At 27.6% G+C, this 12,085-nt stretch overlaps 1 protein-coding gene across 2 annotated transcripts; it reads left to right on the top strand.

The window, feature by feature from the left end:
- The first annotated feature begins 1,569 nt into the window (after positions 1-1,569).
- Positions 1,570-11,862, top strand: LOC114123157 (fatty acid-binding protein, muscle-like). Of its 2 annotated transcripts, none has more exons than XM_027986035.2 (3): positions 1,570-1,778; positions 10,158-10,438; positions 11,392-11,862. In XM_027986035.2, the coding sequence occupies exons 1-3, from the start codon at positions 1,706-1,708 to the stop codon at positions 11,443-11,445; spliced, it is 408 nt and encodes a 135-aa protein (XP_027841836.2). In that variant the 5' UTR covers positions 1,570-1,705; the 3' UTR covers positions 11,446-11,862. The 2 variants fall into 2 exon arrangements, with proteins under 2 accessions (XP_027841836.2, XP_027841835.2); XM_027986034.2 differs by lacking the exon at positions 1,570-1,778 and adding an exon at positions 5,079-5,403.
- The last annotated feature ends 223 nt before the right edge of the window (positions 11,863-12,085 follow it).

Genomic DNA, 12,085 nt, shown 5'->3' on the forward strand with positions numbered 1-12,085 from the left:
TTTTGCATCAGTAACTTTATAATATAAGTTTCTTTTTACATAGTAAATAAGAAAAATGTAATGTGGTAATATTGATGATAGATAGTTGATCATAAGATGATAAATAATATACACCACAAGTTTATCTTGTGTATCAAGTACAGTCAAAAACACATTTATTTGATTACACCCCTTGATTATGATTCCTACTATTATCAAATGTATTTTTTATAACCTTAAATATTATATACCTATTCATACACTCTATAATATAGAGTACTTTGTATATTATATTATATTATTATTATATTATAATATCATTCAAAGTACCTATCTTACTTATCAATAGTTAATTTAAATTTGTAACCTTTATTTATATGTTATCTGGTTGTTATTATTCCAAAGTTTGAAACACTATACATTTCAAATAATAGCAATTATAACCAGTTTTGAGTATTTTCGAATAAATTTGTTAAGAGACTTTAATACGTATTTCATATCATTTTTTTTTTTACACATATGTTGATTTTAATCATATAGGTGATTGGATATCCAATATTCTATTAATAATTGTAAAAATTGTAAAAGAATAAATGTATTGTATTTCTTAATATTTCCTTGATAAAATGTACGTTACGAGATCTGTTTATCAACAATCTATACATTGGTAGTAATTAATAATAATATTCAATATGGTCAACGTGTATAGTTTTCATGGTCGTATAATATTTATTAGTTAAGTATCTATATCAAGTATTAGTTTCAAGTTTGTGACATAAAGTTTTCCAAATCGTTCTCTTATATACTTTATTTAATTTTAACTGTATGGAATTTATTATAAATATTGAAAACTACCGCGAAAAATAACAATACACTCAATTTCTACATAATAATTTGTGACGATGAAACACGACATACGACTATAATAATTTGTTAAAACTATGGTACAAACGAGAGTGTTTTTATTTAAAAACGTCATATGGCTTATATTTTTTAGATATTAGCTATTACGATTCATAATAATTTAATAATCGAGTACCTACATAATGCGTTTTGAGATTATCGAGTAATCGACTGCAGGGCGTCGTCGCAACCGTAATACGCTCAGCAGGCGTTTCGATTGTCATCGTTCACTACGTGAGGTCCGTTTATATTTTAAAACGTTTATTAAGTATATAGTGTACCTAATTGCCTACAATAATAATAATATGAGTATAATGCAGTAGCAGTGTATGCAGCGCGATTATTGTCGTCGCGACAGTTAATAACCAACTCGGAAAAAGAAAATCATAAAATCTCCTCTGTAAGAGATCTACAAACACACTCGCACACACAATATTGTATGATATAATAACATGGAGTATTATTACGGTGCCATTACTATCATACAGTGATGCGTGCACCCGTGTGACCATCTAATTGGACGCCAAGGACGGGTTACGTTTATAATATTATTATGATATTATGTACATATATAGTGTCGTTGGTGCATTGTATAATAATTTCTCGTTCGTTGAAGCCGACTGGACCAAACGAGCGTCTCGAAATCGGTGCAAATGCCTCCACCGTGCGCCGACAGCTATAAATACGCTCGGTACCTGTGAACTCGAGTACAGTGATCGCCTGACGGCCAAAACATTTTCTGAACTTCAGCTATAATTGTTGATTGCAGTATAGACAATATATATCATATTATTGGGATTAAGTCGACACTTAACGCATAATTATGTCTCTGATATTCGACAAAAAATACAAGCTGGACTCTAGCGACAAATTCGACGATTACATGAAAGCTCTTGGTAAGTCGTATTTTCGGTTTAAATAATATAATACTAATTTCCGGTAAAAAACATAATATGCATACATCTAATTTAATATGTGCTTTTATCGTATTATACCCCTCACTAACCGTTGACGCGTTCGTTTCGTGATAAATATTTTGGATTTAATAACGACACGTTCTCAACATTTTTATGTTTAGATTTTAGTATTAATTAATGTACAATGTACATCATATCTTATACTATAATATTATTATCAATAATCAAATGCAATTCAAATGTAGTTTCCAACAGATTTTATAATATCGTTTGATAAAATGCTATTACTATAATTTAAATATCATTTTCATCAAATACATTTGTAAAAAATTATGTTTCATATAATTATTATAAGTATATTAGGTATGTTAATAATAATTTATAAGTGTACTTACAAAGTGTACCCGAATGACTTATAACAATCTAAACAATGTGTTATGAATTTATGGTTAATATAAGTAATTATCAAAGTATCCAAATAGGTACTTGATTTAATTTGCTCTAATTCCTTTTAACTTTAACCAAAACTGTGATATTTTTATACCTAAAAATATAAGGCACATATTAATTAATACTATAATATTTAAGTAATATTACGATTTATAATACTCCATACCTCGCAATAATTTTAGGGTTGCGGTTTTTTCAGTATATTGTCTATTGTATCGGTATACCGATTTACCTACCGTTAAACCGGTTATTGTTTGATTACCGATTGAACGGTATATACCATAATACCGTAATACTGAAGTGACTAATACCGTTTACTGTACACGATGGGTTAACTTCACAGACAGTTTTTTCGATATACCGGTTAGTTATGCATGAATAGTGCATATTATTACATTTCGATAATATTATGCAGTATTACGGTTTTCCAGTGTGTCATGGCATGTGCCGATATACCAGTATTATACAGTTCCGTACTGGGTCTCATATCGCAATACCGATATCCGATTTCAATGCCGTCAACCCTAAGTTATTTTATTAATATACATTGAAGTATAATAAATTGTGCTATTTTCATTTAACACTTTATTATAATTTATAATGGATAATACGTAAGGAGTATACTTTATTTTAAAAATGTGGGACTAATGAGTATGATTTAATCAATTTTTTTTTTAATTATTACATTTTTTCAACTATCTATATTCAATAGTCGGTATTGTTTACATACAGAAAATACGATTGTATTTCACTCTGCGCCTAACGATTGGGGCCTAAAGGCAGTAAAACACCTATCATTGAGTATGAAAGAAATAACTAAAAAACCGACTAGCTTTAAATTACTAAAGGTTTTACCAGTTAGGATATGATGGTACACGTGCTTTAAAACACACACAAATATATATAGCTAATGTATATTGTTTATAAGTCTTACATAATTCGATCAATAAAAGGTCTATTTGCATTTCAAGCATTTACAAATTGATAAATTAATAAATTATTTCCAATTTAGAATTACCAATATCACCCGTTTAATTTGATTTTTAAAAATCTTAAATATCTAAAACTTTTCTGTGTTAGTAATAGTGTTTTATAGTTTGTATTCCTATAAGTTATTACTGTAATGTTGTAAATAGTATATTATATTAATTTATTTATTCGTTATACATCGATGTAATTGTATTATTTATGATCGAAATGATCGAATAAATATTCTTTCTAGTTTATTTATATGGATAAAAATGTGACCACACAGTATAAATTAAACATAAAGAAATAAGTTCGAAAAATGTTATTTCCGTAAATAAATTTGATAAAATATGGACATACATATCTATATGAAATACTGAATATGACTACATGAAATATTGAATAAATTAAGTATTTTTCATAGTCTGTAGTAGCCTGTACCATCGTCCAATAACAACAATAAATTTTGTATAGGTATTATATAATGCAGTTATATCTAGTTTCAACATAATTTAATACACATAAGTAAAAATAAATGGTTTAAGTACAGATATAAAACCTTTTTTTCAAATTAAATTTAAAAGTATAATATTTATATTGTAATGATCCAATTTAATGTTTTTTCTCTTGTTGTAATAAGTTATGAAAATTGAGAAACTGATTCAAAAATAAATCTTACATTATTGACTGCCATGGTTATAATATCTTAATAATATTGCGTTCACGGAAAATATGTATAAGTACCATTAACGTCCTTCAATTCTATTTATGTTTTCTTAGTAGTATTTTTGAAATTACCACAACAACATTGACATTGGTGATATTAGTTCTCTCGTAAAAAAAACTTCAAAGAAGATCTTTGGTTATAAAAGTATATGTAAAATAATTTTTGAACAAGTTACTTATATGGCTCAATAGTGTATTAAATTAATTATTACTGATTTTTTATTTTGATAATTTTTTTGTATATACATTAGAAGATATTTTTAAAAATGCTAAGATGTACATTTTAATTAAGTACTTAATTTTTTTCAAGAAAATCAGTATTGAGAAATTTAAATATTTTTAATTGGCCCAATATTGTACTGTTTTTTTTTTCTATCGGTAGTCTAACTGTATTTATACAAACGTATACTAAGCAATAAACATATAATAAAAATGTACAAAAATATTACGTCATACCTCAATATATTATATAGTTGAGTAGTTTAGTATCTACATATCATGTTGAGTAGGTAAATCACTGTAGGTATAGTATCATAATACAATTTGTATAAAGTTGGTATATAATGTTATACATATTTTGTACTAAAGTCCAATGTGTGTCTAAATTATTAGATGACTATATCGGTTAAGTTACGAAAACGATTATTGTAATAAACAAATTATTGCAGACTTGTGTTGTACTTCCTGTAAACAATTATTATAATCGAATATACCTCAAGGTTAGGTTAGATGTAATTATAGTAGTTTCGAATTAGTATATCATGAAACGTCTCTGCAGGCATTTGCATTAGCGCACCGTTAACGGTATTATTTATTATATTATGTATTGACCGATCTCGTATAGCCTTTGAACTGTTGTTATATGCATGTGTGCATGTAATTAGTACTCGCACAGCAGCTCACGACGACCATGGACCGTCGAACGAAAAACGTCCGCAAAATGCGGTGATAATACACGTATTATTGTTATAATATTGAAACAACATCATTACCTATATGATAACATAATAATATTCTAATTATACTGTTATCAATACTGGCCGGTCGGTCAGGAAGAGACTTGATGCATTATATAAAATGGGACGGACCCGGCACCGCGACGGTTTGATAATATTATATATACTCCGCCGACGGCCGAGTAGTAGTGGAACCGACGCTCTTCGTATATATATTCCAATATCGTTCTGCACACGATACACACTACACGCGGCTCGCCCATTCGTTTTCCGTCTCTCGTCCGCAGTACTCGCCTATATCTACCTACCTGCCTATCCGCCTGCAATACTGTGCACAGCAGCCGTGTTGTTACAGTACCCAAAAGTACATACGTAAATAAAATTTTTTACCGTTGTCGTTCGATTTCATTTAATTTTTCCGACCGCGACCATGGACGCCTTTTTGAACAAAAAATATAAGCTGAGCACTAGCGAAAAATTCGACGAATACATGAAAGCTTTGGGTAAGATTTCGTATATGGTACCTAAACCGTTATTATCTATTATTATATTTTATTCGGGTGCTATTGATTATTTTATACAATAATATACTACACAATTATCGCTCACGAGCTACTGGTGTTTTAATCGTGTCTTGATAAATTATAATTTAAATATCGCGTACTGTATTATTACAGGCACATTGTGTGTACGCGCGTACAGATCGTACTATGATTACCGGTAAAAATATTATGACGTCACGATCGATGTGTGAGTATAATATTATTATATTCTATAGGTAGTCATCTAAATTCACGCGTGCTACGCTGCTTAGAGATTTAACAGTATTTAACTGCATAATATATAAACGCCGTACGACGGAAACACCGATAACAGCTGCGAGTAAAAAACGTTATTATATTATATATATTGTATAGGTACGCTGCCGAACGTTTCTCTTCGGCCGCGCTCGTTTTAACGATTACGACGACGGTGACTATACAGTCGCGCACGCCATCGCTGCTATACGTTCCCCCACTACTTACCCACCCACCCACTTACCCACTAACCCCGAGGTGCCACTATACGACCGTAAATAGGTCACGAGTACACCAGAGATCGCGGCGATAAATTTTCAAAAAAACATTTCTCTCAGATCCAGACGTTCCGAATTCCGATTCTAGATCTCGGTAGACCGGCCGAGCCGATGTTTTGTAACCACGTAAATCGGCAATTAATTTTTCTCAAAACGTCCATAATAATAATATGTCATATTGCATTATAAATTACCTATTTATTAGGTATTATTATTATTTATTTTTATTATTCACTCGTAACAACACATTTTTTTTCGTTTAATGTTCATACATTATTATAACACGTAAAATACGTTAGATAATAATAATAATAATATTTACGTTCCCGAGTTTTTAAACGAGTTTTACAAAAAACATTTTGCATTCCCCGAACGTGCCAACCCCGCGGAACGCACAATACAATGGAGGTGCGCGTTTATTCTCAATAAATAACAGTATATTTTACCTAGTGGGTTTAGGAGAGAGAGATTATAATATTGAGTGGCGACTCGAATTAAAGTATAAAGTCATTATTTCGCACATATTTTGTCACGTGTGTTTAATCACCGTCGTTTATCGCCTTTTTTGAAAAAAAAAAAATCGTAATCGCGTCATTACAACGTATTAAATTTGTCCGTACATTAGTGCGGCGGGACGGGTGATAAGTAAACGCAACCCCCCGCACAACAGCCCGACGGCCAACGCCCCGCATTTCTGTATGTTTAGTATAGTTTTTAAAGAAGCGTTTGATAATTAGTATATTTTATCCTCGGTGATCCGCCACTAATGTGAAAACATTACAAGATCGCGAAAATTGATACACAATGTATCATTAAATATTCGTAAAATTAATGTGTTATTACTTGTCAAGAATAATTCGGTGCATGCGACTTATGCATATTTTATGAAATATTTTAATATAATATCGTAAATAAATAGGTATATTAATTTTAACGTTTCGAAAATTTATTCGGCACGTGTACGCGTATCGACATTAATTATACTTTTATAATTATTATAATTATTTAATCACTAAATTATTGTACATTGATTACCACATGTCGCTTTAAATCAATTTAAATAAATACTGCACCATATATATTACTATATGAGTATATACGACTAATGATGTCTATACAAGTAGTACAATGTACGTTTTATATGTATTACAATTTTATAGTTAGATTGATATAATATAGGCCATATTGGTACAGACAAACGCTTACTGTACCGATTGATTTATTTCGATGATTAGTGCGCAAAATTAAACAATTATTTTATAAATTATTAAAATAAATACTTATTTGTACAAACAGTACAGACCTTATACTCAAATTTGTAAAATTTTTCAATTGAGTTTACAACAAAATACTAACATTAATAATAATTATAATATAATATTTAATACATCAGTTTGATATGATTTTGAATGGCAATATTGTAGCATTAATAACGAGAGCTATTTTTCTAAAACGCATATTGGTTTAATTTTTAATTGATTTATTTAAATATATTAAATATAATATTTCGTATTATATATTTAAATAAAACATTCTCTTAATAGTATGGATGTAATAGCTCAACAACTGAAGTCGTATACATTATTTATAATTAGGTACATTACAATAATAAAAAAAAAATAATAATAATAATAAATGAAATAGGTATTCCTACTGTGATGTATTATGTATTAAAATAAGTATAAACTTGATTTTTTTGTGAATTTGGGATACCAATAATAACATACAAAAATGATAGTAAATAATTATTTACATAAAATATAAAATACCTAATGTTAGATTTAGAAAAATTTGATTTATTTTCTGTACTACTGTGTGGCTATTAACGCACCACAGTTTGGGAACCTCTCTTACAGCTGAGTTTAGACCGCTAGAGTTATTTCAGCATAGGTACATTGTATATTATTGTTAATAATATTGTTAACGCATTCTATACGCATAACTCGAATTCATGTGTCGCAAATTACTACAATGATGTTATAATATAACTATTATAATAATTATTAATTAATATGTACCTAAGTATGTAAATATAACCAAAATCCTTACATACAAATAGTTTCTATAATTTTTTACTATGGATTGAAACCTTAATAAGCCGGAAACGGGTCATTGACTACGAGTGAAATTCTTTAACCGAAACGAAGAGAGTGCATTTTTATTATTATTATTATTATTATTATTATTGCACTACGGCTCACAACACTTAATTTTTTTATGCTACTGGATACTATAAACATAAAATTATTTTTACTGTTTTTTATTCATTTTTATTGTTGCAAGTAATGCATAAACAAAATTATCTCGTAGATACAGAATACATTTTTTTTCCTAAAATTATCTGTGTCTATGCGTATCAACTATTTACGTGTTCAATAAATTATATTATTACTATACATTTTTTTATTTTTTTTATAATTTTTCTACCGTAAAATATAATGGAATTTCACTACGCGACTATGTATATTAGTTCGTCTGTTATTGGATTCCATTAATAATAGTACAATAATTAATAAGTAACACATATTGTGGAAACTAATTGTTATTGATTAACGATTAAACCTGAATGTAGGTATAAATTAAATACCTACGAAATTCTAACCACTTATTGTAATTTGTAAAATCGATTAAACTATCGATAAATTTTATGTTCACCTATTAACTCATTTAGGTACTTATATATACATATATATAAAACAATCATTATTGTATTATAATAATTTACAAGAATTTTGTGATAATAACAAACTAATATTAATATTTTGATCCATTTACAGAAAATATTTTCTCTTACATTTATGCAATATTAAAACGAGTATATAATAAAATGATTTTAAAATTTATTCATTACTCAATACACAATTTATTTTGATATACTTAATGATTTTTTTCTTTTAAATAAATACATATTTTTACCGTGATTTTTGTATCATTTTATCGTAATTTTAATGTTTTATGACAATAACATGATAATATGATTTTTTTCTACCGATTAATTTAAATATTGAACATCATATTACACTTCAACTCGAAATCATAGTATAGGTAGAATAACTTATACGACTACACGCATTAGGAATATTAATATACATAAATTAAAGGCATAAACTACTTAACTAGTTAGTAGTTTGTACCTCACGTCTCTTAATAATATAATGTATTATATAGAATTACGCATAGATTTATAGTTTAATTAACTGAATGATAGATAGGTTAGGTTATACTACTCAACACAAATTTGAATTTGTAGAATTTGACTTCTCTAACTATATTGTATTAGACATTATGTGCCATGGCTACATAAAATCACAGTCAATTGGATTTGTACCATAATAATTAGTCTTATCGAGATAAAATCGTTAAATTAATTAATATGTTCATCGTCAAAAAACAAAGTATCATAAAAATTACTATAACTATAATCTTTTATATCACTTTATAGCATAATTACATTAGTACCTATATTAACTTTAGTTTTAGAATCATACTATACGTTCTATACTTAATATCAAAAATAATATTTATATTATGGGTACTTAGTACTTACTACTTATATACAGAGTGTATCTTATGTAGTTGTCATAATATGCGTGGTTTTTTTTTAATTACTATGGATAATAATATAGAATTTAAAAAATATGTACATCTTTATTTTTTATTAAACTTTTTACATCTTAATTTCAAAATTTTTTAAACACACAATTGTACCAACAGCAAAGTTGAATTTGTTTTTTTTAAATCAGTAACAACTTTATTTTTAATTGATTCTGATAGAGATTTTTTTTTTATATATATAAATTTAAAATTATCAATTTTAGTTGGCTAAATTTATTGATTGTTTTAATTGAAATAATGAGTTAAATAATTTTTTTTTATTATATTATTTATAGGAATTTGATATCTTTATAGTTTTTTTGCACTTAAATCTATAATTTAATAACACAGTAATAAAAAATTACGCCATAAAATTGATACATATAAATAAAAGTAATAAAGGTCAATTATTATTATAAATATTGACTATTTGTGTAAATGTATGATTAATTTTAAATCACGATATAAATATTACTTAGTACCTAAATTAGGTTTCACGGTTTTAATTTGAGAAATCTAATACTTGTTTTTTTTTAGACCAGTTTTCACTATATTATATAATTGTACATTTCTTATTTTGTCTTTTAGGTGTTGGAATGATGACCCGTAAATTAGGTAATACCGTATCTCCGGTGGTGGAGTTGACCAAAAGCGATGATGGCAAACTTGTGCTATCATCGAACTCGACGTTCAAAAACTCTTCGATCGCTTTCAAACTCAACGAAGAATTCGACGAAGAAACACCCGACGGCCGCAAAGTGAAGTCGCTCATTGTCCAAGACGGAAACAAGCTAGTACACACCCAAAAATGCGACAAACATAGCGACACCACGATCGTTAGAGAATTCGAGCCTGAACAATTAAAAATGGTAAAAAGGATAATAAAATCTGTCTATACTAGGGGGCTAAGTACAATAACCCAACATTGCAATGATAATCATACAATAAAGATACTAATACAGATACTTAAAACTAAATTACGAAATGTATTATATTTATAAAAAAAGATTTATTGTCAGAATCTTGTAATTGATGTACCTATATGTATATACATGTATACATATATATAAGTATTATAGGGGCATATTATGTAATATGTATATATATATATATAGTTATATAGGTATTTAGTTTGATTTCTTATAATAGGCGATGTATTAAGTATATGATTGTCTTAATTGACCTCAACGTATAATATGATAAGTGATAACTTATAAAAAGACAATTTTTGATTTATAACTATAACGTTTCAGTGTTTACTCGTGTAAATATATTTATAAATTATAATCGTAAAATGAAGTAGGTAATAAAGTCTAAACCTACTAAAAATGATTGTAAAGAGTCAATGAGAACAGTTTAAAATCTATTTTATTTTATTTTAATATTCTCTTTTTATAATTTGTGATCTACATTTTTAACAGTAGATTGAAAATCTAAATTAAAATATTAGATTAAAAATTGTTGATAAATTAAAATTAGTTTAAAAAATATAATCGCTAAAAATGGAATTTTCGTTGTAATTTAGTACTTTTTCAATTTGCATAATTACAATAAGTGGCACCTTATAAGCTTTAGTCTTTTCAGCAGCCCATTTATATGAATATGATAGAAACATTTTAAGAACTTACCAATTAAGTGATTGAAAAAACTCAAATTATCGGTTTTAGACATCACTCGCTATCACGAGATCGTTCTCAAAGTTTGTTTCGAAAACTTGAAAATTGTTATAAAAAATTATAATGTCTTTTAATTTTTACCACACAAAATCTTGTGTAACAGACAATATAAAATATTAATTACGATGTTTTTTTTCGATTTTCAGGTCCTGACTGTTGATGACATCACTTGTACCAGAATCTACAAACCAGTCCAATAAATATAATATATTAAAATATGTATATTATTATACTATTTTATTACTATAAAATTCAGATCTTTTACAACATATTCGAAATTTGACCTACTATTTATTTATAATAATGTTTTACATGTGATTAATAACATATTATAATTACACGAACTATATTTATTTAATTTTAATAACGGTCTTATAATTGTTATTAAACTTATTCTTAAAGTTTGGTGCGTAAGGAGAAACTGTAATCGGTATAAATATAAGAAGTATTGAATGTACTGTTATGAAAATCGGCGCTATCATAAAATGATAATCAATTTGTAATTTGTTTTTTAATTATTAATTAAGTAACGGCCATATTATGGGCAATTTTTACAGTAGTGTACAATAAGTAATTTAAACTAATACAATAAAGACAAAAGTTATGATTCATAATAATACACAGACTTGAAAGAAAAAGATAGAATTACATTAGTTGTAGCGTTGGTGGTCAACCCGTTTGCCTGTCTGCACATAAGCCAGTCAATGAGGTTGATTGCGAACGTTGGAGACGTGTAAGGAGAGCAACGGAACGGGTGGCCGCGTTGCATGCCAAATGAGTGCACTTGGACTACATAAAATCAGGATGTTATGTTTTTATCTCGGGAGTAAATGGGCTACA

This window comes from Aphis gossypii, chromosome 2 (genome assembly GCF_020184175.1).
Source record: "Aphis gossypii isolate Hap1 chromosome 2, ASM2018417v2, whole genome shotgun sequence".
Classification (NCBI taxonomy): Eukaryota; Metazoa; Arthropoda; class Insecta; order Hemiptera; family Aphididae; genus Aphis; species Aphis gossypii.

What these genes read in the sequence shown, in the direction of transcription:
- LOC114123157 (XM_027986035.2), top strand. Translation starts at nt 1,706, where the DNA reads ATGTCTCTGATATTCGACAAAAAATACAAGCTGGACTCTAGCGACAAA. An exon ending in CGATTACATGAAAGCTCTTG is followed by an intron (nt 1,779 to 10,157) that starts GTAAGTCGTATT and finishes TTTGTCTTTTAG; the next exon opens with GTGTTGGAATGATGACCCGT. An exon ending in AGCCTGAACAATTAAAAATG is followed by an intron (nt 10,439 to 11,391) that starts GTAAAAAGGATA and finishes TTCGATTTTCAG; the next exon opens with GTCCTGACTGTTGATGACAT.